The sequence below is a fragment of the Sturnira hondurensis genome, unplaced genomic scaffold (genome assembly GCF_014824575.4).
Source record: "Sturnira hondurensis isolate 20B ecotype Veracruz unplaced genomic scaffold, ASM1482457v3 Scaffold0014384, whole genome shotgun sequence".
Classification (NCBI taxonomy): Eukaryota; Metazoa; Chordata; class Mammalia; order Chiroptera; family Phyllostomidae; genus Sturnira; species Sturnira hondurensis.
Genome location: NW_028087015.1, coordinates 1687297 through 1710032, shown reverse-complemented (window position 1 = coordinate 1710032; position 22736 = coordinate 1687297). Strand labels below are relative to the sequence as shown.

The 22736-nt window shown below is 44.1% G+C and overlaps 1 protein-coding gene across 1 annotated transcript; it reads right to left on the bottom strand.

Annotated features, from left to right (window-relative positions):
* Nucleotides 1-621: 621 nt before the first annotated feature.
* On the bottom strand, nucleotides 622-16766 carry CD180 (CD180 molecule). Its single transcript, XM_037062833.1, has 3 exons — nucleotides 16485-16766; nucleotides 7178-7344; nucleotides 622-2979 (listed from the first exon to the last, which is right to left on the bottom strand). Exons 1-3 carry the CDS (start codon nucleotides 16608-16610, stop codon nucleotides 1254-1256), a joined length of 2019 nt encoding a protein of 672 aa, XP_036918728.1. The 5' UTR covers nucleotides 16611-16766; the 3' UTR covers nucleotides 622-1253.
* Nucleotides 16767-22736: the final 5970 nt, after the last annotated feature.

Here is a 22736-nt window from a genome sequence, read left to right as displayed (position 1 = left end):
TCGCCAGCCAAAACGTGGTTATAGAACTTAACCTTGTACACGCAGCACCTGAGCATAAGAGCTCTCTCGTCCTCTAACGCAGGCTTCTTTGGAAGATCAAGCCCCACAGGAGGGTGAACATTTGGGCCTTGGGAAGGCCCAAGTCATCACCCTGCCAGCTTCCCTGTCCTCTTTCTCTCTCTGCATTCAGCGGTCCTGTCCCCTCTCTGTTGCAGGTACTACCTTTGCTGACACCTAACAGAAACCACTCCCTGTGCCAGCTTATTGTGTTCCTGGTGGACAGCTTGCCTGCTGGGTGCTTTCTCCCACTCGTTTTCATTGTAAATGTGCTATCTTGATTGCTGCCGCAGGTGAGTAGGCATTGGAGTGCTGGCCTGGGAGCCAAATCACCGTTTATCTCATGGTTCCTATGGGAAAGAAGCTTGGAGGGACCAGACAGCCAGGAGAGGAGCCTTTGGCCCCCAGCCCACCTGTACGTTAGGCTCTGTGGCACAAGAACGAGAGCACCTCGGACTAGCAGAAGGAGCTTCCCGGTTCTCGGGTGAGTGTGGCCAATGTAACAAAACTCCTAAATTTGGGGGGAAGGAGGCCCCGACGGAGTATGTGTTTATTTGCGGGGGAGGTAGTGATCTGTACCATGCTGGCATCGTAGAGACCCTCGGGTACCTAAGGATTGGGGAGATTAATGGAGTCAATCTGATGACAAGATTCATTTCTCAGCCTCTTTTAAATTTGTTTTCCCTTTTTCATTAAAATGAGCACTGAGACTTTCTCCATAACAAGTGTCCCCAACTGCCATGTTACTGGGAACTGAGACCCAAAGACAATGCCCCCCGCACTGTGTGAGAGAGAGTCAGGAGCCGAGGTCCTCAGCACTGCCAAGAGGTGGGCATTGATGGTCTCCTTTTCGGATCAGGGTGGGAGGTGCTTCGAAGGAAGTCCATGAGTGTGAGGGAGGTGGCCTCTTTGTGGCTGACTTCTCTGGCCATGTCCTGCCCCGGGTCCTTCCTCACGTCCCACCCACTTTCCATGTGAGGACATGGCTCTGTGTCTGTCATGGCGGTCCGTCCCTTCGGTCTCATTTAGTTCGCTTCCCATAGAGGCTCATCAGTTCTGGGGCTCGGAGAAGCGGAGGAAGTCCCTGCCCGGCACAGGAACCAATCTTGAATTCCGGTCACCAACAGACAACAGTTCCTCTGCTTAGGGTGACTTTGATGAACACATTCATTTGCCATCTCTGGAAACCTTCAGCACTAAATGTGCTGGTATTTCCACCTAAGGAAGAATTTAACTGAAAAAATGAGCAGAATGATGAACAAGAATAAAAATACTACAAGAAAAAAAATGCCCACGGCCGTAATCCCGCAGGACAGTCTAACCTCAGAAAGCTTAACTCCCCTTAAAGATGGGGGATTTGCACACACTGTCTCCTCCAAGTCCTCGAGTTTTTGCAGGTTTTCTTTGTACCACGTCAAGAAATGAACATTTGAACAAGTGCAGTCAAGGGGATTGTGGCTTAAATTAATGGTGTTCTGCCGGGACAAGGTGGGGAGGAGATGGGGTGGGATGATGTGAATGCCATTGGCGGCCAGGTTGAGGTGGGTCCCCTTAAGATGGCTAAGAGCATCGATGCTACTTTCTGTCAGATTGTTGTGGCTTAAGTCTATGTGACTCATCTTCCCAAGGCCACGGAACGCTTGCTGGTCTATAGAGAGGAGCTCACAGAAGGACAAAATCAGAACCTCCAAGCTGCTGACTGTCTGAAGTAGATTGGTCTCTGCGATGCTCCTGTCTTGAAAGCGATTTCCCTGTAAATTCAGTTGCCGGAGATCCAGCAGGCCTTCCAGAAGGTGCTGATTGCTCATATCAAGGAGGCAGTGAGAGAGGTTCAGAGTCTGCAGGAGAGGGAGGTTTTGGAAGGGGCTTTGTGGAGCACTAACGCTCAAGTGGGTGAATGCCAAATCCAGAACTTCTAGTTTAGGGCACTCTTTGAATGCCTGGCCCTGGAGACCGATGGGCATATTGTAGCTGAGGTTTAGGTACTGCAAGCGGTGCAGGCTTTTGAGTGGCAGATTGCAGCAGTCAGAAGCCTCTATATCACTGTGGCTTAAATCAAGTCTCTGAAGATTTTCTAGTTTCTCCAAACAGCCAGCACCAAGGCCAAGTTTATGCAGGTTGCCTTTGATATAGAGGTCTGTAAGGGATGGGAAACTGGCAGCATTGATTTGACACAACTGCTCGAAGTGATTTACATTGAGAACGAGTTTCTTGAGAGAGTTCATACCCTGAATCCCAGAGGGTAACTCTCTCAAGTGAGCTGCCGTCAGATCTAATTCCTGGAGTTGCGTGAAGCACTGAAACGTGGTAGACAGCAACGGAGAGAAATGGTGCTTCTGCAGGTTGATGCTCTCAACAGATATTTCGCAAAGTCCCTCAAACGTGGCTGTAGTGAGGTCTTGCTCATCCGTGTCCTCATATGTCCCCAGCCAAAGAGACTGAGTAGTAGAGTTCTGTAGACCTTTCAATATAACAGACAAGTCGAGAGTCCCTCCAAATCTCAAACTTTGGAAGACTTTTGAACGGAAAGCCCCAGGCTCAATGCCCCTAATGTCATTGCCATCCAAATTAAGGCTCAGGTTGGTGGCCTCCAGAGTGTTCACGTCTTTCCCTGCGAGGTAATGTATAGCGTTATTCTGAAAATCCAGAACCTTCAGATTCTGCGTTGGGAAGTTTTCTGGGAACTTAATGGAGGAAATGTGGTTGCTTCCAAGATATAAACTTTCCAAGTTTCTCAGATTTTGCTCTGGGATAAACTCGAGATTAGATATTCCTGTTTGGATTAAGAAGAGATGCTTCAGGGACCTGGGCCCATCAAGGGAGGTTTCTGCCATGAATATCAGGGGGTTTCCAGTCAGCACCAGTGTGTTCAATTGGCGATGACTTTGAAAAGCGTCCTCGTGTAGCCAGTTAATCTGGCACCTGGAGAAGATAATAACATTTAACAATAACTAATTAGAAAAATGAAAAAACTCTGTCACAGTGACCTCTACTAACAAAATCACCATTTTATGTATAGTAAAAACAGTGTACATTATTGTTCAAAGTAAAATATAAAAAATGTTCAGTAAGCGCAGAAGACCTGCTGAATTAATGACTAGCTTCGGTTCTAAACATACTGATTTAGACTTTTTTCCTCCAAATATCCTGCTCTTTTAGATTGATCTCTAAGAGGTTTGTCTTTGGAATCTAGGGGAATAATTAGTGGGTCGATCATTGGAAAAAATCAAAGTAATATATATTATTTTAAGTGACATAAAATGTTATACATAATGCATTATATATGTTATATGTGTGTTATATACAATGCATAATAATGACCTGTTATATACAAATCTGTGTCATCCTGGTCAAGTTACAACTTTTCTCAACCTCTCTTTTTTTTCAACTATAAAGACTAGAAATAAGGATTACTTTGGAGAGTGGTTGTGAATCTAATGATGTATGTGAAAATACTCCATAGTATTTTCCATGCAACACTAGAGCTTCGAAGACACGCACCCTGATACGGCACCTGACAACAATGCTGGAATGCACACTAGCTTTGTCATATCTGCCAATATCTGTCGGTCCCTAGTGGCCTAGAGTCTTGGTTTTAATGTATCTTGCCACATGCATCAGTGGCAGGAGACAAAGCTTGGAGATAGGGTAGGAGGTCCTACCAAAACCCGGCAAACTACCAAGACGCTCAAGCATAATCTTTTCAGTAGATGACCTTAAAAAAGAAAGCTCACAGAGAGGGACCTTAAGGATTTGTTTTTCTCTTGGCCTTGGCTCTGAGTGGAACAAGAAAAAAAGAACAAGAAAAGTGTCTGAGATTCCCTAACCATAGCTTCTACTCATGAGGACAGAGGCACAAATTTATGCTACTTCTGTGGACCTCCCAAAAGAAACCCAAGTGGAAATTTTAGTTTAAAGTCATTCCAGAATGATAGTAACTTCAGATAACTGGCAGAAGTAGATAGAAACTTTTTCCAGATTGATGTACTTAATTTTTAATAAGGAAAGCTTTCAAATTTACATAACAGCAAAGAGAATAATGCAATGAACCTTCATATATTTATCTCACAGATGCAGCAACTCTCAAGGTTTTGCCAGGTATGTTCCCTTGCATTATCTATTCCCACCTCTCTCTCCTGAACTGTTTTAAAGCAAACCCTGGATATCCCACACATATTTGAGTAGGTATCTGTAACAACATCAAGGCGTGTTTTTGTAGCCATAATGCCAATATGTAGCCATATTGTTTTTGTCACACAAAACAATATTAATAATTCGCTGGTATTATCTAATTCCAGGAAAGCATTTTAAACAAAGATTTACACACATTTCCATAAGAAAAATGAGTTCAAAATAAAAACTGACTTATAAGCAAAACATATTAGTTAAAGTCAGGGGGGAAATAGTTCTACAGAATCAAGTTTAAAAAAAAAGAAGGTACCAGAATTATCAGTGGATCTGAGAATATATGTGATATATAAGTATACCAGATACCAGATATTCTGGTACCAGAATTAGCAGTGGATACTAAGAATTATCAGATGGATCTGATAATATACGTGATATAGTCTATAGTTGATGTATATTATCAGAGCATAGATAAATAGGTCTGTATCAAAAAAAGGCAGAAGAACTGTCTTCTGGAGGGAGGCCCCTTGTAGTTCAGGCTTCCCCTGCTTGGATGAGTGTTCTAGGAACCCGTCTGTATCAGAGCATTAGCTGGTGTTGTTGTGAGAGGCTGCATTTGGCTTCAGTGCATTTTTTGAAGACTCTTTCAGCATATTTTCCCATTTAGTGATGGGTGATTTACAAGCACAACTGCCTGCACTACACTGAGTGTTGAGCAGTTTTTGGACAAAAAAGTCATGACCCTCATGCCCCGCCCCCCCCATTCACCTGATCTCCCACTGAGCCACTTTTTTTGATTTCCCAGATGAAAAAAATCCCCAGAGGGAAATGTTTTGTCTGTGTGGAAGAGGTGAAACAAAAAACGGCAGAAGCACTAAAAAGCATCAAAATCAACGAGTTCAAAAAATGTTTTGAGTACTGCAAAAAAGTCTCATTAGGTGTATTGCATCAAATGGAGAGCACTTTGGAGGTGACTGAAGTTTAAACATGTAAGAATAAATACACAAGTTTTATAAATAAATTCTATTTTGGGGGGTTTCCCCTTGTATGTAACGTGAAAATCAATGAAACTTATTGAAATGGAAAAAGACAGTAATTGAAATGAGAAAGCCCATGTATAGTCTCTACAGGAGATTAGGCTCAGCTGAAGAGGATATTAATGGACTAGAAGTAAATATGAGAAAATTACCTAGAATACAGTCCAAAAAAAAAACGCCACAGACATAGAAAGCAAAAAAATAATAGTAATACTAAGGTTCATGAAGGATAGATGAGAAGACACAATATAAGTCTAATTGAAGATCCAGGGGAGATGAAAGAGCAAATGGAGGCAAGCCAAGGTCTCAACCGATAGTGGCTATGATAGTAGAATTGACAAAAGAGAGCCAAATCACATTCAAGGAGGCCAACAGTCTACACAGTGCATTGCTGTGCTAGTACAGAATGCCAAAGACCAAGGGAAGCTATTGAAAACATCCAGAAAGAAAAAGACAGATTACCTGCCTATGAACAAAGCTCTGTGACTGCCCAGCAGCAATAATGGGAGACCAGAATGATGGCATTGAGGGCTGAGAAAAAAACACTGTCAAGCTAGAATTATATGTCAGAAAATATTGTCTTTCAAGAATCTGAGTGAAATAATGACATTTTCATAAAAAACAAAAACCAAGGGAGTTTACTGCCAGCAGAGTCTCACTAAATGAATTTCTCAGGTGTACTACAGAAAAAAGAAAAAATTTTCCAGAGAGGATGATCTGAAAAGCAAGATGGAAGAATGAGCAAAGAATATAGAAAGCATGTTGGCACAGCTAAAGACACAAGGACTGTTTAGAGTAATAAAAGTAGTGTCTGATTTGTGGCCAGATAAAAGTCAAGGGGTGGGGAGAGAAGAGGAAAAGGCTTTTAGAAAGCTCGAGGTCATATTATTATCACTCTTTGAAAGTGAGGGAGACTTAGACTTCTCTAGCTGGAGAAAATGTCCCGGCCCATGTACTCCTTAAAAAGGCGGTCAAACTCATTTAATCTAAAAATGAGAAATGGAGAAGAAGAGGGAAAGTCGACTTCCTTGGGGCATAATAGGTAGGTAGCACAGTAATCTTTTTCTCTTTCAGTTCTTGCAAGGGTTTCTGAACACGTGCGCATGGAGTCCTGGCTGGGGAGGTGGCCTGATGTCATTGGGGGGAATCTGGACTGGGAGTCAGGAGAGCAGAGGCCCAGTTTCCTTACCCTGTGACCTTAAGCCAGCTCACAAAATCTTCTTGAGCCTCCATTTTCTCATCTGTCATAAGCCGTATGATCATATTTACCATCCCTCTTATACAGGTGATACACTATTAGCGTGGTGAACTCCCACACTGCACAAGCTTAAGTTGAACAACCAGAGGAACAGCTGTGCAGAGAGTGCAGACCCATCCACATGCAGGGCCCTTTCTCCCTCCCTCTCTCTCTCTCTCTCACATACACACACACACACACACACACACACACTGTGTTTCCCTCTTGTTTGCTTCCTTTACCTCCTTGTGGTACTTCTGCCCACTGGCTCATAAACACTGGGTCAGGAGTTGAAATCCTGATTTGACCTCTAAAACCAAAGCATGGAACTCTTTTCCCAATTTGTAGGAAAAAATGTGCAGATAATTTGTTTATCCTGTAAAGTTTTAAAAAATGTTATCACCTAATAATATAGTACAATATGCATCTGATTTAGTACAAAATTTATTTTCAGTTCTGTTATCAATGTTGCTTAGAACTTCATAAACAGCACGATTGACCTACTGTAGTTGGACAAGTCACTGTCTTCTTCACTGAGTGCTTTTTAAAAAATTAAATAGCCTTATTCCACCTGCGTAAGGCTATTTCATGGGAGAGGGTAAACACCCTGATGAGTATGTCCCTGTGGCCCACGGAAGGCTGGGGAAACAACTGGAATACAAGTTGTGTTATTGCTTAAGTGAAACATCAGCCGAACACAGGGAACTCAGATACGTACCTGGTTAAATCCAAAAAGATAAGATCTACGAGTCTGCTGAAAGTGGTGCTCTGAACTGCAGGTAAAAAATTAAAGCCAAATTCCAAAAATTCTGTTGTGTTTGGCAGAGTGTCAGGAATTTCTCTGAGACCTAAATTTTCACAGTTATATGTTTTGTTGGCTTCTTTCTGATGAGAGAAACAATGCAAATTAATAACAGACTTTGTAATTTGACCAACAAATCTATATGCATGTTATATTTTGAGCAGCAGTCCTACTTCTAGGAGTCTTCACTAAATATATACTTGCAAAAACACAATATGACTTGTGCATAAGATTATTCATTTTAGCATTTTTTGTATTAGAAGATTGATCATAACAAGATTGCCCATCACTATAGGATTAATTGAACAAAATATGGCACGTTCACAAAAGGGAACCTTTAGCAGCTAAAAATGAAATGAGTAAGATCTCCACACACTGATATGGGGTGATATTCAGGTATATTGTGTGGTGGAAAAAGCAATGTGTCGAATGTACATAGTTAGTGTATATAGTACATGGGGTGTATATGTACTATATTGTATACTGTTTTTTCAGTGAGAAAGGTATGTTTGTATTTTCTTACATTTGAAAAAAAACATGGGGAAAAACTCATAACTTGTTGTCTTGAAAGGGAGAGCAGATAGAGGAGCAAGAATTGAAATAAGACTTCTTTGAATATGCTTTGTTTTAGAGGTTGGACTTGGGATGCATGGAAATGTTTTATTTCATTTTGAAAACAAATGAAAACTAGATCAGTAACAACAAATTAGATGATTGAGACTTTCTGATGTGATACAATTTTAACTATACACATTCTTGGCCCCTGCCCCCCCCCCATTAAAACTTGAATTCAGTTTGTCTTCAGGCTTCATTTCCAGTCTATTAAGGGTATGGGGGGTTTGAGTTCAACAGCAGCACAAGGTAGCGATCAGCCAAATGCAGAAGGTGGGGCATTCACAGAACAACGGACTGCTGTATAAGCATGTGAATGCTGTGCATGGAAGTGGAGAGAGGAGGGTGGGGGAGGAGAGAGAAGACTGCTCTCAGAAAAAGAGACATCAAAGTTACTTATGAGAATAACCAACAGATAATAGAGTAGCCCTGGTTTAAATTTTAGTTCAAATAATGCATTTAGGAAAACACTTTAATAGACTATCAAGAAACTTTGAATGCAGACAGAATATCAAAGAATACTAAAGAATTATATATGTTCTTAGGAATAAGAGAAATGTTCTTATTTTTTTTCAGATGCATTTTGAAGTATTTTGAAGTAAAATGACACGATCTTCAAGATTTGCTTTAAAATACTCTGGCAGAAAGCGGGGGAGGAGTTGATAGATGAGATTAGTAGATAAAATGTTGATGGTTGTTGAATGTTGAGTGATGAGTACATACAGATTCCTTGTAACTAATTACGTTTGTACATGTTTAGAAATTTTCTTAGTATATTTAAATGGGCTAGCAGTGGGGTACAGACCTTAGGTCATGGGACCTTGCAGGTTTGAAGTGTGAATCAATTTCGGGTCTCCACAGCTGCTGTTGTTTTTGGGCCACCCCAACCTTCACATAAGTTCAGAATACAACTTGCCCCTGTGTCCCAGGAGAGTTGAGTTTGTAGAAGTCTGCCAGCAACTGCTAGTTAGATTCCCTAACTCAAGTTATAAACCTGGGACTAACTGGTAAAATGGGAGGGGGTTGGGAGAAGTCTGTAGAATTAAGGGGTCATAATTTACCTGGATAATGTCTAGGATAAAACACAGTGGACAGGTGTGTAAGTCTGATGGCATCTGTTTTGAAATACTCTCCAAGGAAAATGCAGTTGGGGGCCATCTCTCAGACCCTCTCAGGTTCCACTCGATTTCATCCAACCTTCCAGACTCCGCCATTCCCTGCACCATGTGGGGGTCTCACAAAGGCCCCTCTGAGACTGCCCTGGTCTGGGAAAGACCTGCTCCGTCAAACTCTAGATCAGCAGCTTTCCTCATCCTGAGCTGCAAACAGGCCTGCGTAGCTGGAAACTTCTGCTGAGTGGCACACTTTTTTGTAGTTACAGTGGTCATGCTCATGCCCAAGAAATCACCATTTTCTATATTGTGATGATATTATGAATGTCACTGATGAATGTGCCTCACTTACATTTCTTTCTAATTTATATTTTGTTTTATAGACCCAAAGTCCTCCAGGCATTGCCACAAATTCACCGAATGTCCTTGAAATGCACACTTTGCAGTTAAAACTCAGATTTAGCTGACTGGTGGGGACAAGAAACAAACACATGTTGCTAGACCCCTCTGTGGTGCCCATGAACGTGGTGAACCAGAGAGAGGTGGTATGTGCAGGTGCTGCCCCAGTAGCTGTTAAGGTTCAGATTAGCTTTGAGGGGCCGTTTTTCTTTTCTGGTCTCCCTTGGCATCACTGACGTCACGTGCACTTGGAGAGAGGGGCCTTTCCTCCGTTCGTCTTGCTCTATTCTGGCCCCACGGCAGAAAGCCTCCACTCTGACAGTTCCCTCCTCCAGAATATGTAAGTGCCTATGGTGCCTGAATTATTCCTCTTTTGTACTTTGCTAAACACTTTACTTCACTAATGTGATTCAGAAAGTTGAGGATGGAGCTGGAGCTCTACTGAGCCAGGGGCCTGCGGGAGCTCCTAGAGAAAGGAAAGGCAGGGAAATGAGGTAGCTCAGTTTGAACCTGCTGAGAAACTGCCAACCAGGGGACTTCACACTATCGAGGAGTCGTGAGGAGCCTTCATGAGCCTGTGTGGTGACATGCATCTCCAATTAGGGAGAAACCACAGTGAGCTCTCTGCCTTGGATTTCTGGGAGAAAGAGGCAAATGACAAGAATTGCAGCTGATAGGAGAATTTGCAAAGCAAACACATATCAGAGAAAGCGCTGGCGTCTCTCTTTTGCTTTCACATTCACACTCCAGTACAATCACAATCACCATTTCCGATATTACGGGTGGTGATGCCAAAACCCCTCATGCTCTGGAATCATGCAAGCAATGTTCAATGCATTTCTTTGGGCACCAGGTGTGCACACTCATGCACACACATACACATACCCCCATTCTGTTTGTTTTGAAAAGTCAGTGCAGATGCCATGACCCTTCACCCCTAAATCTTTTAAGGCAAAGGATATTCTTATACAACCACAGTGCCAATTACCACAAAGTCAGAATACTTAACATTAATATGATATTATTTTAAAATGTTTCATTATTACCTGAGGATATGTTTATTCATTTTAGAGAAAGAGGAAGAGAGAGAGAGAGAGAAACACCAATTGGGTGCCTCCTACTGGGGCTTGAACCTGCAACCTAGGTATGTGCCCTGACCCAGAATCTAAACTGCACCCTTTTTGTGTGTAGGACAGCACGCCGACAAACTGAGTCACTCGGCCAAGGCAATATAATATTATTATCCAACATACAGTCTATATTCAAATTTTGCCAGTAGTCCCATATTGCCTATTGTAGTAATTTTTGTTTTTCCAATCCAGGGTCACATATTGCATTTATTTTCCTTGTCTCTTTAGTCTCCTTTAATCTGAGACAGTTCCTCAGCCTTTCATTATCTCTCATGGCATTGCTTTTTTTGTTTGTTTTTAATGAACACAGGATCATAGTTTATGGGATAGCCCTCACTTGGGGTTTTTTATCTGTCCTCATGATTTGTTCAGGTCATATATTTTTGGAAGAAATACTGCATGAATGAGGTTACATCTTTCTCGCTGTCAAGATTCATATCAGAACGTTTTGAGAACAAACTCTGAGAGTGTAACACAGGATTTCAGGGCAGTAGAATGAAAATGCAAGAGAAGAAAAGGACAGAATGCAGGAAAGGAGCGCAGTGTGGCTACTGCCATTGCCCAGAGCTGGGCTGGGGGCCAGGACGGTGTGTTCAGTTGCTTTTCCGGGCAGACACCCACCACCGCTTTCGCAGCCCCTGTGGTTTCTCTGAGCTCCACATGAGCACTTCCTATAAACCCAGCCTTCATTTTCCAGACCAGTGATTTTCAACCAGTGTGCTGCAAGAATTTTTAAAACATTCATTGCCTGACTATTTTGTCAAGGGCCCTGACCTCTTTTTCTTTAGAGTGCCAAATAAAAAAATGACAACAGCCAACACAGTAGCCATCTGGTGTGAATGTATGAAAATCATGCCTATTTTTTGTCAGATAGGAAAAAATATATTTTTGGTGTGCCACAGAATTGTAGTAATTCATTTATGTGTGTGCCATGAGATGTAAAAGGTTGAATATTGCTGCTCTAGACTTCCACATGGGGTCAATTTCCAAAGTCACTTTCTCGCTCTTCCACTTTGGCTGGTTTCAAGGGAGACAGCACCCTTCTGGCTGTGAACTCACGCAGTTAGCAGGGCCGTGCAAGGCTACCTGGGATTCAGGGCAGCTGCCCCCTGCCCACTCCTATCGCAAATCATGGGGCATCTACCCAGGACCACTGTGACCTGGGGCCTGCACCAACCCCTTCCTCCGTGTCAGAGCTGTGCCTTTTACACAGAGCAGGACTCCCAGGTGCTGTGCCTGTGTTTGCAGTCCCTTCTCCCTGCAGGTATTCATTTGCATTTTTTCAATCAGGATCTTATTTTTGCTCCTTTCCGCTGTATCTGTAACTCCCTGCTGTCCCACTGTATTTTCTCCTCTCGCAAGTGTTGAAATCATTTTCTAATTTAGAATCTTTTGAGTTTCACTCTGGTGCTGATTCTCACCTTTTTGGATGTCTCATCCATACTTGGCATACGCAGCAGCCCGCTCCGCCACATGTAAGAAGTCTGGGAGGCTGAACCCCAACCCTCCCCTGTTAATCACGCCTTTATTCAGAGATAGCAATTTGACGGAGCCAAACCCCAGAGTAACAATTACTCTCTGCATGTAAAACAAAGCATTCCCAAGAGGGCACAGTCGTCAGACTTTGTTGTCAATCTGATTCCTCTGGGCAAAGGGCATTCCAATTACGTGCGGTTCGTTTTCTGTTTGTCTGCATTCAGACGACTTGGGCTCATATCCCAGCTCTCAGCCACTCAGCTGTGTTCTCTGAGCCTCCTTTCCCCCGGCTGTAAATGGAGGACAACAACCCTTTTTCACAGGCCAGCTCAGGATTAATTGGATAATGTGTGTCAAGCTCTCCCAAGAGGAGGTAGTATTTCACTGGATCATCACAGCATCATGGCATTGTCTGGAGCGATTAGGAAGCGTTTGTATCCATGAACTTGGACTTCTCCTAGAAAGAAGCTTTACTAAGCACGCTTCTTCTCCCCCATACTTAGGACTGAAAGGTTGTCTCCAACCATGGTTTTGAGTGTACAGAATAGCTGAGACGAGCCTATTTGAAATGAGGAGGCATGCCTACCCGCTCCAAGTAGTTATTCAAGAGCACATCTAAAATGTCACCTAAATCCAAATCACAGAATACTGAATTCCAGCTATGCTTCACATGTTTGGCAGCCTCCAAAGACTTGGTCATGGGTCTAATCTTGTCCGTCGTGGTGTGTGCATGCGCGCACACACACAGAACATGTAGCATCTGACAATGGAAGGTTCTCCATGGAAAGCTGTTGGGTGTTCATTGTATTATTTTCAGAACTTGTCTAAGTTTGAAATATCTTCAAACAAAACTTTTAGTAAAAGGTTCACCTTGACTCTTACGTCACTTCATATGCAAAAAGCAATTCCAGATGGACTATAGCTCTAAATGTGAAACCTAGAAATAGATACAAGTACAAAACATAAATTTTAGAAGAAAACAAATGATAATGCCTTTATGGCCTTGAGTAGGCAGAATTTTTCGAATGGGACAGAAATGCACTGAAAGTGAAGCACCAGTGATAAATCCAGCTACTTTAAAATTGAAGATGTCTGTTGATCAAAAGGTATCCGTAGGAGAGTGGAAAGACAAGCCACACAGAGGGAGAAGATATTTGCTATCTGATTCAGGACGTGTGTGCACAGTACGTAAAAAACACAACTCAATATAAAAAAAAAAAGACTGACACCCAAAAGAATATGGGTGAAAGACTTGAAAAGGTACTTCGTCCACACACACAAGGATATGCAAATGGCCAACAAAAGTATGAAAATGAACTGAGTTTAATTATTCATCAGGAAAATAAAACTTAAATCCCAGAGAAATACCACTATCCGTCTACCAGGATGGGTTTGTAAAACAAACAATAGCAAATTGAACAGAATTGATATACGTTGCCGATGAATATAAATGGGTGTCAACAATTTGGAAACTGGCAATATCTGCTCAACTTAGACATGTGTATACTTTATGACCAAATGCACCCACACCCTGGCCTACACCTAATAATGATTTGTGCAATTGCTCACTAAAGATGTAGATAAGAATTCCAAAGCAGCAGCGTTCATGAGAGCCCCAAAACTGCAAACTGCAAATGTCCATTAACAGTAGAACGGATAAATAAACGGTGGCTCAAGAATGCAGCAGAAAACTGTTCAGTGATGAAGATGAACAAAGGATTGGTTCACAGACCATCATCGATAAATCCCATACCTTCAATGCTGAACAAAAAAAGCCAGACACAAAAAAGTACATGCTTGCTGGTCCCATGTATATAAAATTCAAAAAGAGGTTCAGCCAGTCAGTGCTGATGAAAAGTGGAGTGCTGGATGTCCTCGGGGCTGGAGACTGGGAGGGGGGTGGGGGCTTCGGAAGTGCTGAGAAAGCTGTTTCTCAATCTATGTGGCTGTAGTAACTTAGTAAAAACTCATTGAATGGTACACTTAGGATTGGTGAACTCTTTTGCATTTACATTTTATTTCAATAAAAACTTCACTAAACTAAGAACAAAATGAAACCTTGTTTTCAAGATATATGCTAATGAGGTAGTGGTGGTTACATGAACATCTATCTATACAGTATGTGGTTAGTTATGCTTAAGCTGCAGGGGAAGAGCTAAAGAGGAAAGGAAAGTAAGGCAGAAGGGCAGGCTAACCGTGGTCATTTGCACTTGAAAAGGGTTGAACCCTTAAGTCAAACTTCCTCCTCTACCACTCCCCCTTTTTTCCTACTTGCCTGCAGCCTAGAAGTTCTTTACCTTCCAGAACAATTCTCATCTATTTTTGTATTTCCCCATTGCTCACTTGAGTAAGGGCTCAGTACTCACACAGCCTTAGAATCCTGCTGCCGAGAACACCTACGTGATAGAAGAGGTCCAGGAAAATGGATGTCCAGTGTTCATGGACTAGGTACCGGAGCATTTAAAATCCGACTTCTTCCACACGGAAGGCTGCAAGGAGGTTGTTGTATTGGAAGGTTTCAGTACAAACTTAGCCAAAAAGAAAAGGTGTCGCTGCAGCTTGGGGGCAGGCTGGAGATCCTGGGACCCTCAGCGCCACCCTTGCCACCTGAATGTCTCAGAAGGCAAGGTGCTCTCCCTGCCGCTTTCCCTTCCCTCCACCAACACAGGGGCCGTTTGCAGAAAGGAGCTGGCAGCTCTGGTGCCTGGTGTCCTCAGTAGGAAACTGGACTGGCCCAGTGTTTCCACTGGCTTTCCAGATCTCCTGGAACTCTCCTGTGGGCTTCAGAAGGGCTGACGGGGTTTGCAGAAATATGGGGGTTTAAGAGTTGAAGGGGTAGGCTTAAGAGTGTGGTGTTTAAAAAAAATCAGCTTCCCAATGAGCTGGAATGTAATGGTCATACTGTCCTACCTGAGGGTGTTATGAGAGGTGGGTGGCATAACTATCCGATCAGTGAGGAGGTTGCGTGCTCACTCCTGTCCTTTTATCATGCCGGCCACATGTCTGTGTGAGATTGACCTTGAATGAGGAGGCAGCCTTCTGGGTTGGGCTGAGAACCTCTTACTTACTCTCTTCTGTTATAGAATAAATTGTGCCCTTCCCCATCCTTATGTTTAATTCCTAACCAGGTACATCAGAATGTGCCTTTATTGGAAATAGTCTTTAAATAGGTAATTAAATTAAGAGGAGATCATTACAGTGGACCCCAATTCAATATGACTGGTGTTTTCCTAAGAATAAGTTTGGAGACAGACAGAAGGGAGTCTCCTTCCTTCCGTCGGGATGGATGTACAGAAGCAAGGCCATGTGAAGATACAGAGAGAAGATGGCCACCGACAAGCCAAGGAGAAAGATCTGGGAAGAAACCAACCCTGCCAACACCTTGATCTTGGATTTCTAGTCTCCAGAACTATGAGAAAATAAGGGTTTTTTTTGTTTGTATGTTTAAGCCGCCCAGTCTGGGGCACTTTGCTATGGCAGCCTGAACAAAAGTATCCACCTTTCCAGCCTCCCCTTCCCCAGGCGCTGTGCCCCCACTTAGTCTTAGTGTGTACTGATTCCATCCTGATACCTGACTCACAAGGCTCTATTATTCCTCTCTGCTCCCAGGCCTGTTCCAGTCCTGGCTGGAATCCTTGTTCTTCCCTGATCCCTTAGCATTCTCTCTTAGTTTTCTCCTGTTCGTGGCTCCCAACCACCACCTTTGTGCATCATGCTTCCCCTGCCTCCACTTCTGCTATTAGCCGCAGCCTAGAAAAGCAGCCCACCCAGGCACCAAGACTCATGGTCCTCCCCCAGCTCCTGTTCGACAGGCTGCATGTTGCTGTATACTTGCTGTGGTCACAGACAATGGGAGGAAGGTTGGAGCGTTTTTAGAAGATGGCAGAAGACTGACGGAGGCCCTTCTTTATCTTTCTTATCACCTCTTTTAAGAATTTCCCACAGGTTGATAAATGCTATGGTTCCAAACAGAAGGTGCAATTTGGCTCTGATTTCGGATACCACTCCTGTGGGTTAGGGAAACAGATGGAGGACTGTCCAACTGGAGGAGAATGCCAGGCTCCTTCAGAGCGATCGCTACGTGCTGTAAAACCTGGCACAGGTTGTCTAGACTAATCCCCACTCTGAGAGCCAGGAAACCGAAGCACTGGTGGGAGCAGTGGCCATGTGCTGCAGTGTTGGGCGAACAGCGCCTCAGCACTGGCAGCAGGTGTGCCGGTCGGCTTTTGCACAGCTACCCTGTTGATATTTTATGTCCCAATTAGGATTATTTGGGGGACATTGTTTGCAGAAGAGGAAAACTCTCACCTCTTCCTGCTAAGGCTCTGTGGCTGAGCTCTTGGCTCCTTCTTCACAAGAAAGAAAAACTTCCACATACCTCATTGCCCTTTCAAAGGCATAAAGTGGATATTGGGGTGCCGAGGCTCAGCTGGGACTGCAGACTGAATCTCAAAATTGCCAGGCAGTTTAATCTGGATGAAGACTTGGACTCACCTCCATGCACATCTGATCCAAGGAGATGGTGGCTTTGCAGCTGGCAGAAAACAGCACCGCCAGCAGGAAGCTGCTGACAGGGGACGCCATCATGGGACCAGGGCCACCCCAGCTTGGTGGGCTCATCGATGAGGGCCTTGGTGATTCACGGCAACCAGAGAGGTGTTCAGAAGAGTGATCTCGGAGAAAGAAGTGCTCTGACTGCTGTGTCTGGTGGCTCTGTGCTGCAGAAAATGGGAAGTCTCTTTACATACCACCCACCCTTGCCAAAAATAGCTGAAGACCCAGCCCCAGGATGGCCCAGTGCATTTCCTGGCACACACGCATCCGTTGTGCAGACTTCCTGACCTTCTCACGCAGACTTTCGGCCACCTTCAAGGGTTTGGCCCGCTCCAATAGCTCCCGGTCCCTTTCTTCGAGAGAGGCTGTGGAAGCAGGAAGCTGTCCTCACGGGGGAGGCTGTTTTGTTAGTTGCCCCAGATCGGTGAGTGGGAGAGGTGCCCTGCATGCTGGAAGGAAGGGCACGCACTCTCTGGGTGCCGATGGAAGTACTGAGTCTTGCGGTGGTGCTGCCGGAGCTGGGAAGTGGAGTGAAGGAAGGAGGTCACCCTCCCGAGTGAGTGTGGCTGCTCTGTGCACCTCTGCTGCTGCCTGGGCCACCTCACCGACACCCACCTCTGGTCTCAGAACAGAAGGGGGACAAATCCATCCCTCAAGCTGGTGACCCAGGCCTAGTAAACAGCAGAGTGGAATTCCTCCTTGTTCCTCCCCAACCTGACCCAGTAGAGGACACTGCTATGTACAGAGCCATCTGAGTAAGAGAGGGCACAGTCGAGAATGTTAGCCTTGGCTCTGTTTCTCCTTAGAAATAGCTTTGAAGCAGGATTGCAAGTATCCCCATTGTGGTGCAAGATGTGTTTAAGGAGAGTGAAAGCTCAAGCATTCCTCACCAGGCTGAACTCAGCCACCTCGGACCTTGTCTGTGCTCCAACCCTCGGGCGCATAGGAGGTAGTTAGCGTTACTGTCCCCCTACTCCATTTCCAACAGTCCAGTTGTTGCATCATAGTCACAGTGACCTGAGATGTACTACTAATATTACCACTACTGTATCACTACTACTAATACAATCACTACGGTAATTACTACTTATTGAGCACTTACCATGTGTCAGTCACTAAGCAGGCTGTTGTTTTTATCTTGCATAGCTCCTTATCACATGTTTTATCAAAGAGGTGCTATTTCTTTTAAAGATTTAAAAAATTTATTTTTAGAGAGAGGGGAAGGGAGGAAGAAAGAAAGGGAGAGAAACATCAATGTGTGGTTGCCTCTCATGTACCTCCTACTGGGTCCTGGACTGCAACCCAGGCATGTGCCCTAACTGGGAATCGAACCTGTGACCTTTTGGTTCATAGGCTGGCACTCAACCCACTGAGCCACACCAGCCATGGAGCAAAGAAGCATTATTTATTCCATTTTATAGATGGAGAAACTGATGTTTAGAGAAATAAGATGACCTCTCCAAGCCTAACTAGAAGGTGGATTAGGGCCTTATATTTAGGCTCAATGCAAAGACTGCGCTTTTACTCGCATAGTTTAAGAAAGAGTGTTGCCTCCTGAAAGAGCTGAAGAGTGGGTGGGGTTAAAGAAAGTTCTTCATTGGGAGATTTCAAAGCAGATGCTTAAAGAAAAGGGAGTCAGTTGGAGAGACTATGTGCTTGGCACTGTGCTAAGGCTACTAAACAAATGTTTAAACTTTTCTGGTCATCCTAAAATTTCATCCTCAACAGCAAAACACATCCAAAGATGCGTTTGGCAAAACACAGTCTAAGCAAACGGAAACGGATAACCAACCACCTTCCTTTAAAGAAGGCATGCACCATGGTGTAGTGGGAGGAGCCTGGACTGGAAGGGGGCCCAGGTCCATCGCTTATGGATTGAGAGAACTTGGGCAAGTCATTTTACTTCTCTGAGGCTATTTCCCACCTGAGAAATAGAGCAGGCATTCCAATTCCTGTTCTGCTGACATCACAGGGTAATTAGGAGAATCAGATGAAATAGTTTACATGAACATGCTTTCTTACCTTAAAGTCCTACATAAATATGAAGAATGTGAGGAAAAGAGTCCTCTGAGTAATCACTTGCAGTATCATATAAATATCACTCTCAGGAAATTGTCTCCTGCCCCAGAGACATTGAAAAAGTATATTACATTTCTTCTTAAAGAAAGGTGTGATGGCTCAGTTAAGGTTTTGTCATTTTCTGAGGCCACAGTATTTGCATATGATTTGCATGCATTTGCATAATGGATTCAAAAGACTCACTGCAAGTGTATAAGAGTAAAAGAAAATAAATGAATAGGAGTAACCTTCTGCCATAGCATTCAAATCAAATATTCAGGGCATAATACCCTGAAATAGGAAATAGATTAAAATTTAAAGTATTGCAAACAGATAGGGAGATAGGTTTTAGAGTTCGGAAGCAAGAATAAAACCCTTATCTGGTCCCAGGTTGTAAAGAATCACATATTCTTAAAGGTCACTTCATCCTAATGATTCTCATGCCTGAATTTCCTCCTCCACAGCCCTCACTCCGTGCCTTTCTGTGGACAAAAACATGCACTGCATTATCTTCCAGTCTTTTCTGAAATGTCTCAGGTGACAGAAAGCTAACTCTTCCTCCAAGAAATTGTTTTGGCAAATTTTGACTGTTTAAATGGTATTATCTTATTCTGAACTGCGAAAGTCCTCCCTCCAACTTCTCCACAATCGTTCTTGTTTTCTTGGGCCAACAGAACAAGTTCAAACCCCCTTTCTGCATGCCGGTCCTCCATGTGCTTGAAAATAGTAATTTCCCCGAATCATCCTCTTTCTAGATTAAAAATATCTAGTTTCTCCAACTGTGTTATAAGTTGGAGAAATCCAACTGTGTTATAAGTTGGATGAAACTAATTATAGCCCCTAACAGTCTGTGTACCTGAATATTTTCTCAGTCCCCTGAGAAAAGCTCACTTGAATTCTGGTCCTAGCTTTGCCAATAACCCACCCTGCATAGTTTCTCTGGTCTCAATTTCCTTATCTATAGAACAATGGCATTGGTCTAGCTTATCTATAAGTCACCTCTTCATCGAAAACCCCGTTACTCTGCTGGAGAACAATGATCTCCATTTTACTTTTGTAACAGTCATTGGCTTGAGCCAATAAAATGGAGTTACATTATCTTTTTCCTGAGGATTGCTCTTTCTTTCCTACTCCAGGGGGTCTTACCCCTTCTTGGCAAATGAAAAATAGAGGGAGGTTTGTCTAGGGCAATGGGCCTCATGATTGCTACAGTCCTGTAATTCTCAGCACCTTAGGAGATGGAATTGCTGCCACCTAGTCAAAAACACTTCTTGCAGAGCTGCGGGGAGGGAAGAAGAAGACGAGGTAAAACACAAGAAGTTCATTTATTTCTATTGGCCAGTAACCACTCCAGTGGAGGAAAAAAATGGTCTGTGGACCCAAGGCATTTTTGTAAAGTTCAAGCACCCTTATTTTACACATTTATACACATACCCCCACACCATTCTCTGTTGTTGATCTGCTGCCTTTTAACTAGATCTCCAAGGTCCATCACAGCTTATGGGTGCCAGTGGGTGTTAAACTGTCTTCTTTTCTCCTTCCGTACATTTAGTTTTTGTTCTGCTTTTCTGTCATGCTTGCCTTCCCTTCTACCCCAGATGGTTAAATCTACTTGAACCCAAAATTCAACTTAAACTTGAATGTTCTGGTGAATTTTATGGCCAGTGTTACTCCTGATTGTATTCATTTATTTTACCCAGTTTTTGTGACACAAGGTTCAAAGCCATAAAGGCTGGAAGTAAAGCTGTCTCAAGGTCATCCTGCCCCTCTCTGAGGGGTCCCTGCTGTGCTGCCTTGGGGGGACACATGGGAACAGAGCCCTCAAGCCTCCTAGTTGAGCTGCTGCACTGATGTCTTTGCAGCTGACAGCTCTCGTGAAGGCACCAGCCTAGACTGAGGAAGTGATGCTGTGCCCCATTCCCCCGGCAGAAGGGGCATGGCTTTCCTTACACCCTGCTCAAGTTCAAGCTCAGATTTCTGGGTGGCTTCACAATGCCACCTCTGATCCTGCTGCTCCAGAACAGGCTCTTCCTCTACCCTGTGGTTGATGGCACCGCTGCCAACGAGCAGGCGCAGGAACCACACGACATCGCCAGCACCCCTCCACCACAAGAACACCCCGGCCTCGTCACATCTCAGAGCTCCGCCAGATGGGCTTCTGTACTCAGGGGAAGGGGGACTTCTTCCTTGCCTGATCCAGGGACCGTCCGTCTGCATTTTCCGCGCCAGGATTCATTTCTTCCCCGGATGACTGATATTGGAACTATCCACTCCCTGGGCCCCCCATTATAGCAATTTAAAAGCTGTCTGATGTTGGGGTATTTCCCCAAATCTAAGTTTCACTATTATGTGTGGCCATCTGGTTACACATATACATATATGGTTCTGGAAATATATGTAACACATTAGAATATTTGCCAAGCTTTAGCTTCTGATTTGCCATAAGCTTAGTGCCATTCACTGACTTCTCTTTCAGATGGTGTGTTTCATAAAAACAGAAAAGTTACAGGCATCCTTACGGTGTTCCTCCCAGGCTTTGAGTGACTGACGTTAACAGGCACTAGGAGATGGGGGCTGGAGGAGAGGGCTGGAACTGGGGCTCCAGGGTCAACTCGCAACTCTGAAATAGAGCCGTGCTAACAGGAGTACACTAACATCAGACGTTTTAAAGCTAAAAGAAGCTTTAAAATAATCTAACCCAACTCTGTGATTTTTTTCTTAAAGAATTTAAAAGAACATCATGAGTCTAATACTCCCTAGAGTTCAGATTGTTCATATTATTATCCAGCTTTTTACATGTAGGCCTGCTGGAACACTTTTCACAACCTGCTTCCTGTCAGGCTTTTCACTGCGAGCACTGCACTAGATTAAACTTCATAGCCCTTTTACAGTGAGGTGGGGGAGGGAAGGGTCCTCTGAACTGTGCGTCCTTCAGTATGGCGTCCTTCAGTATGGCGCCCTTCGTGCTGGTGCAGCTCAGACCGTTCTGTTGTGAGGACAGGAAGCATTTGTGGTGGTGGGGGGGGGCGGGATCGTGGTGGTTTGAGGGGAGCGTGTTTATTCCTCCTCCGCTCCATGTGGGGCTCTGGCTTCCTTGTGTGAGTGGGATTAGCAGTGGAGAGGCGTATAACAGCCTTTCCTGGTGTCCATCTTCAGACACGGATTCCTATTGACATGAGACAAGTCACTGGCCCCTTGGAGTCTCAACTTCTATAAAAGAGAAGTACTGCCTGCCCTGCCTGCCCTGCCCTGCCCTGCCCACTGTCCACAAGACTGCTTGTGAAAACAGAGGAACCCATAAAGGGCTATGAAGAATGACTTCTTATTACTAGTATGAAGCACATGCCAGTGACCAGGCTGGTCTCTTGCCTCAATCAAGTTCGTGATTTTAAGGAGAGGCTCCTTGGAAGGCAGGGTAGAGCTAGAGATGAAAATAAACAGACTACTAAGAAATGTACGCAGGGAACCCTTACCAGCTGTCAGGCACTCTTGTAAGCACTTGACATGCATTAATTATCTCATATAATCTTCAGAAAAATTTGTTGAGGTAGGTCTTGTTCTTATCCCAAATCTATACGTGAAAAAGTTGAACTCACTGTGGTTCGGGGATATGCACAAGGTCACAGGTCAAAAAGTGGATGACCCAGGACCCCTAACTGGATTGTCTGATCCCAGGGTCTCGCCCCTCACCTCACTGCTTCTCCAGAAATTCCCTGACTTGTAGTAGAAAGAACCCCAGGGCCATGGGTGCGGGGCAGGAAATTTGCGAGGCTTGGATATCCACTGTGGGGATTCTTCCTGGCACTCAGTTGACAGGCACATTTTCATAGGATGGAGAGGGTATTTGGAAAAGATGTCAGCCTTAGCAATTTAATCAGCTGGACCAAAAGCAATCAAGATGCCATCTGGACTGACTCTGACTTCCTGCCCAGAAGATAAAGACATCTGGACTTGGTAAACGCCAAGGACGTGCTGCCTTGGTCCCCAGGCCTGTGGGCTGCTCCTCGCTTCACACGCTTCCTTAATTGTGCACAGTCTACGGCTCCAAGCCACTGCTGGGGCCGCCGAGTGCCTGATTCCGTTGGTCACCAGGGGCTTCCATGCTCACAACCAGTGACCACTGTGGGCCATGGT

What these genes read in the sequence shown, in the direction of transcription:
- CD180 (XM_037062833.1), bottom strand. Translation starts at nt 16,610, where the DNA reads ATGAGCCCACCAAGCTGGGGTGGCCCTGGTCCCATGATGGCGTCCCCT. An exon ending in TGGATCAGATGTGCATGGAG is followed by an intron (nt 7,345 to 16,484) that starts GTGAGTCCAAGT and finishes TTCTCTCATCAG; the next exon opens with AAAGAAGCCAACAAAACATA. An exon ending in ATCTTTTTGGATTTAACCAG is followed by an intron (nt 2,980 to 7,177) that starts GTACGTATCTGA and finishes TATCTTCTCCAG; the next exon opens with GTGCCAGATTAACTGGCTAC.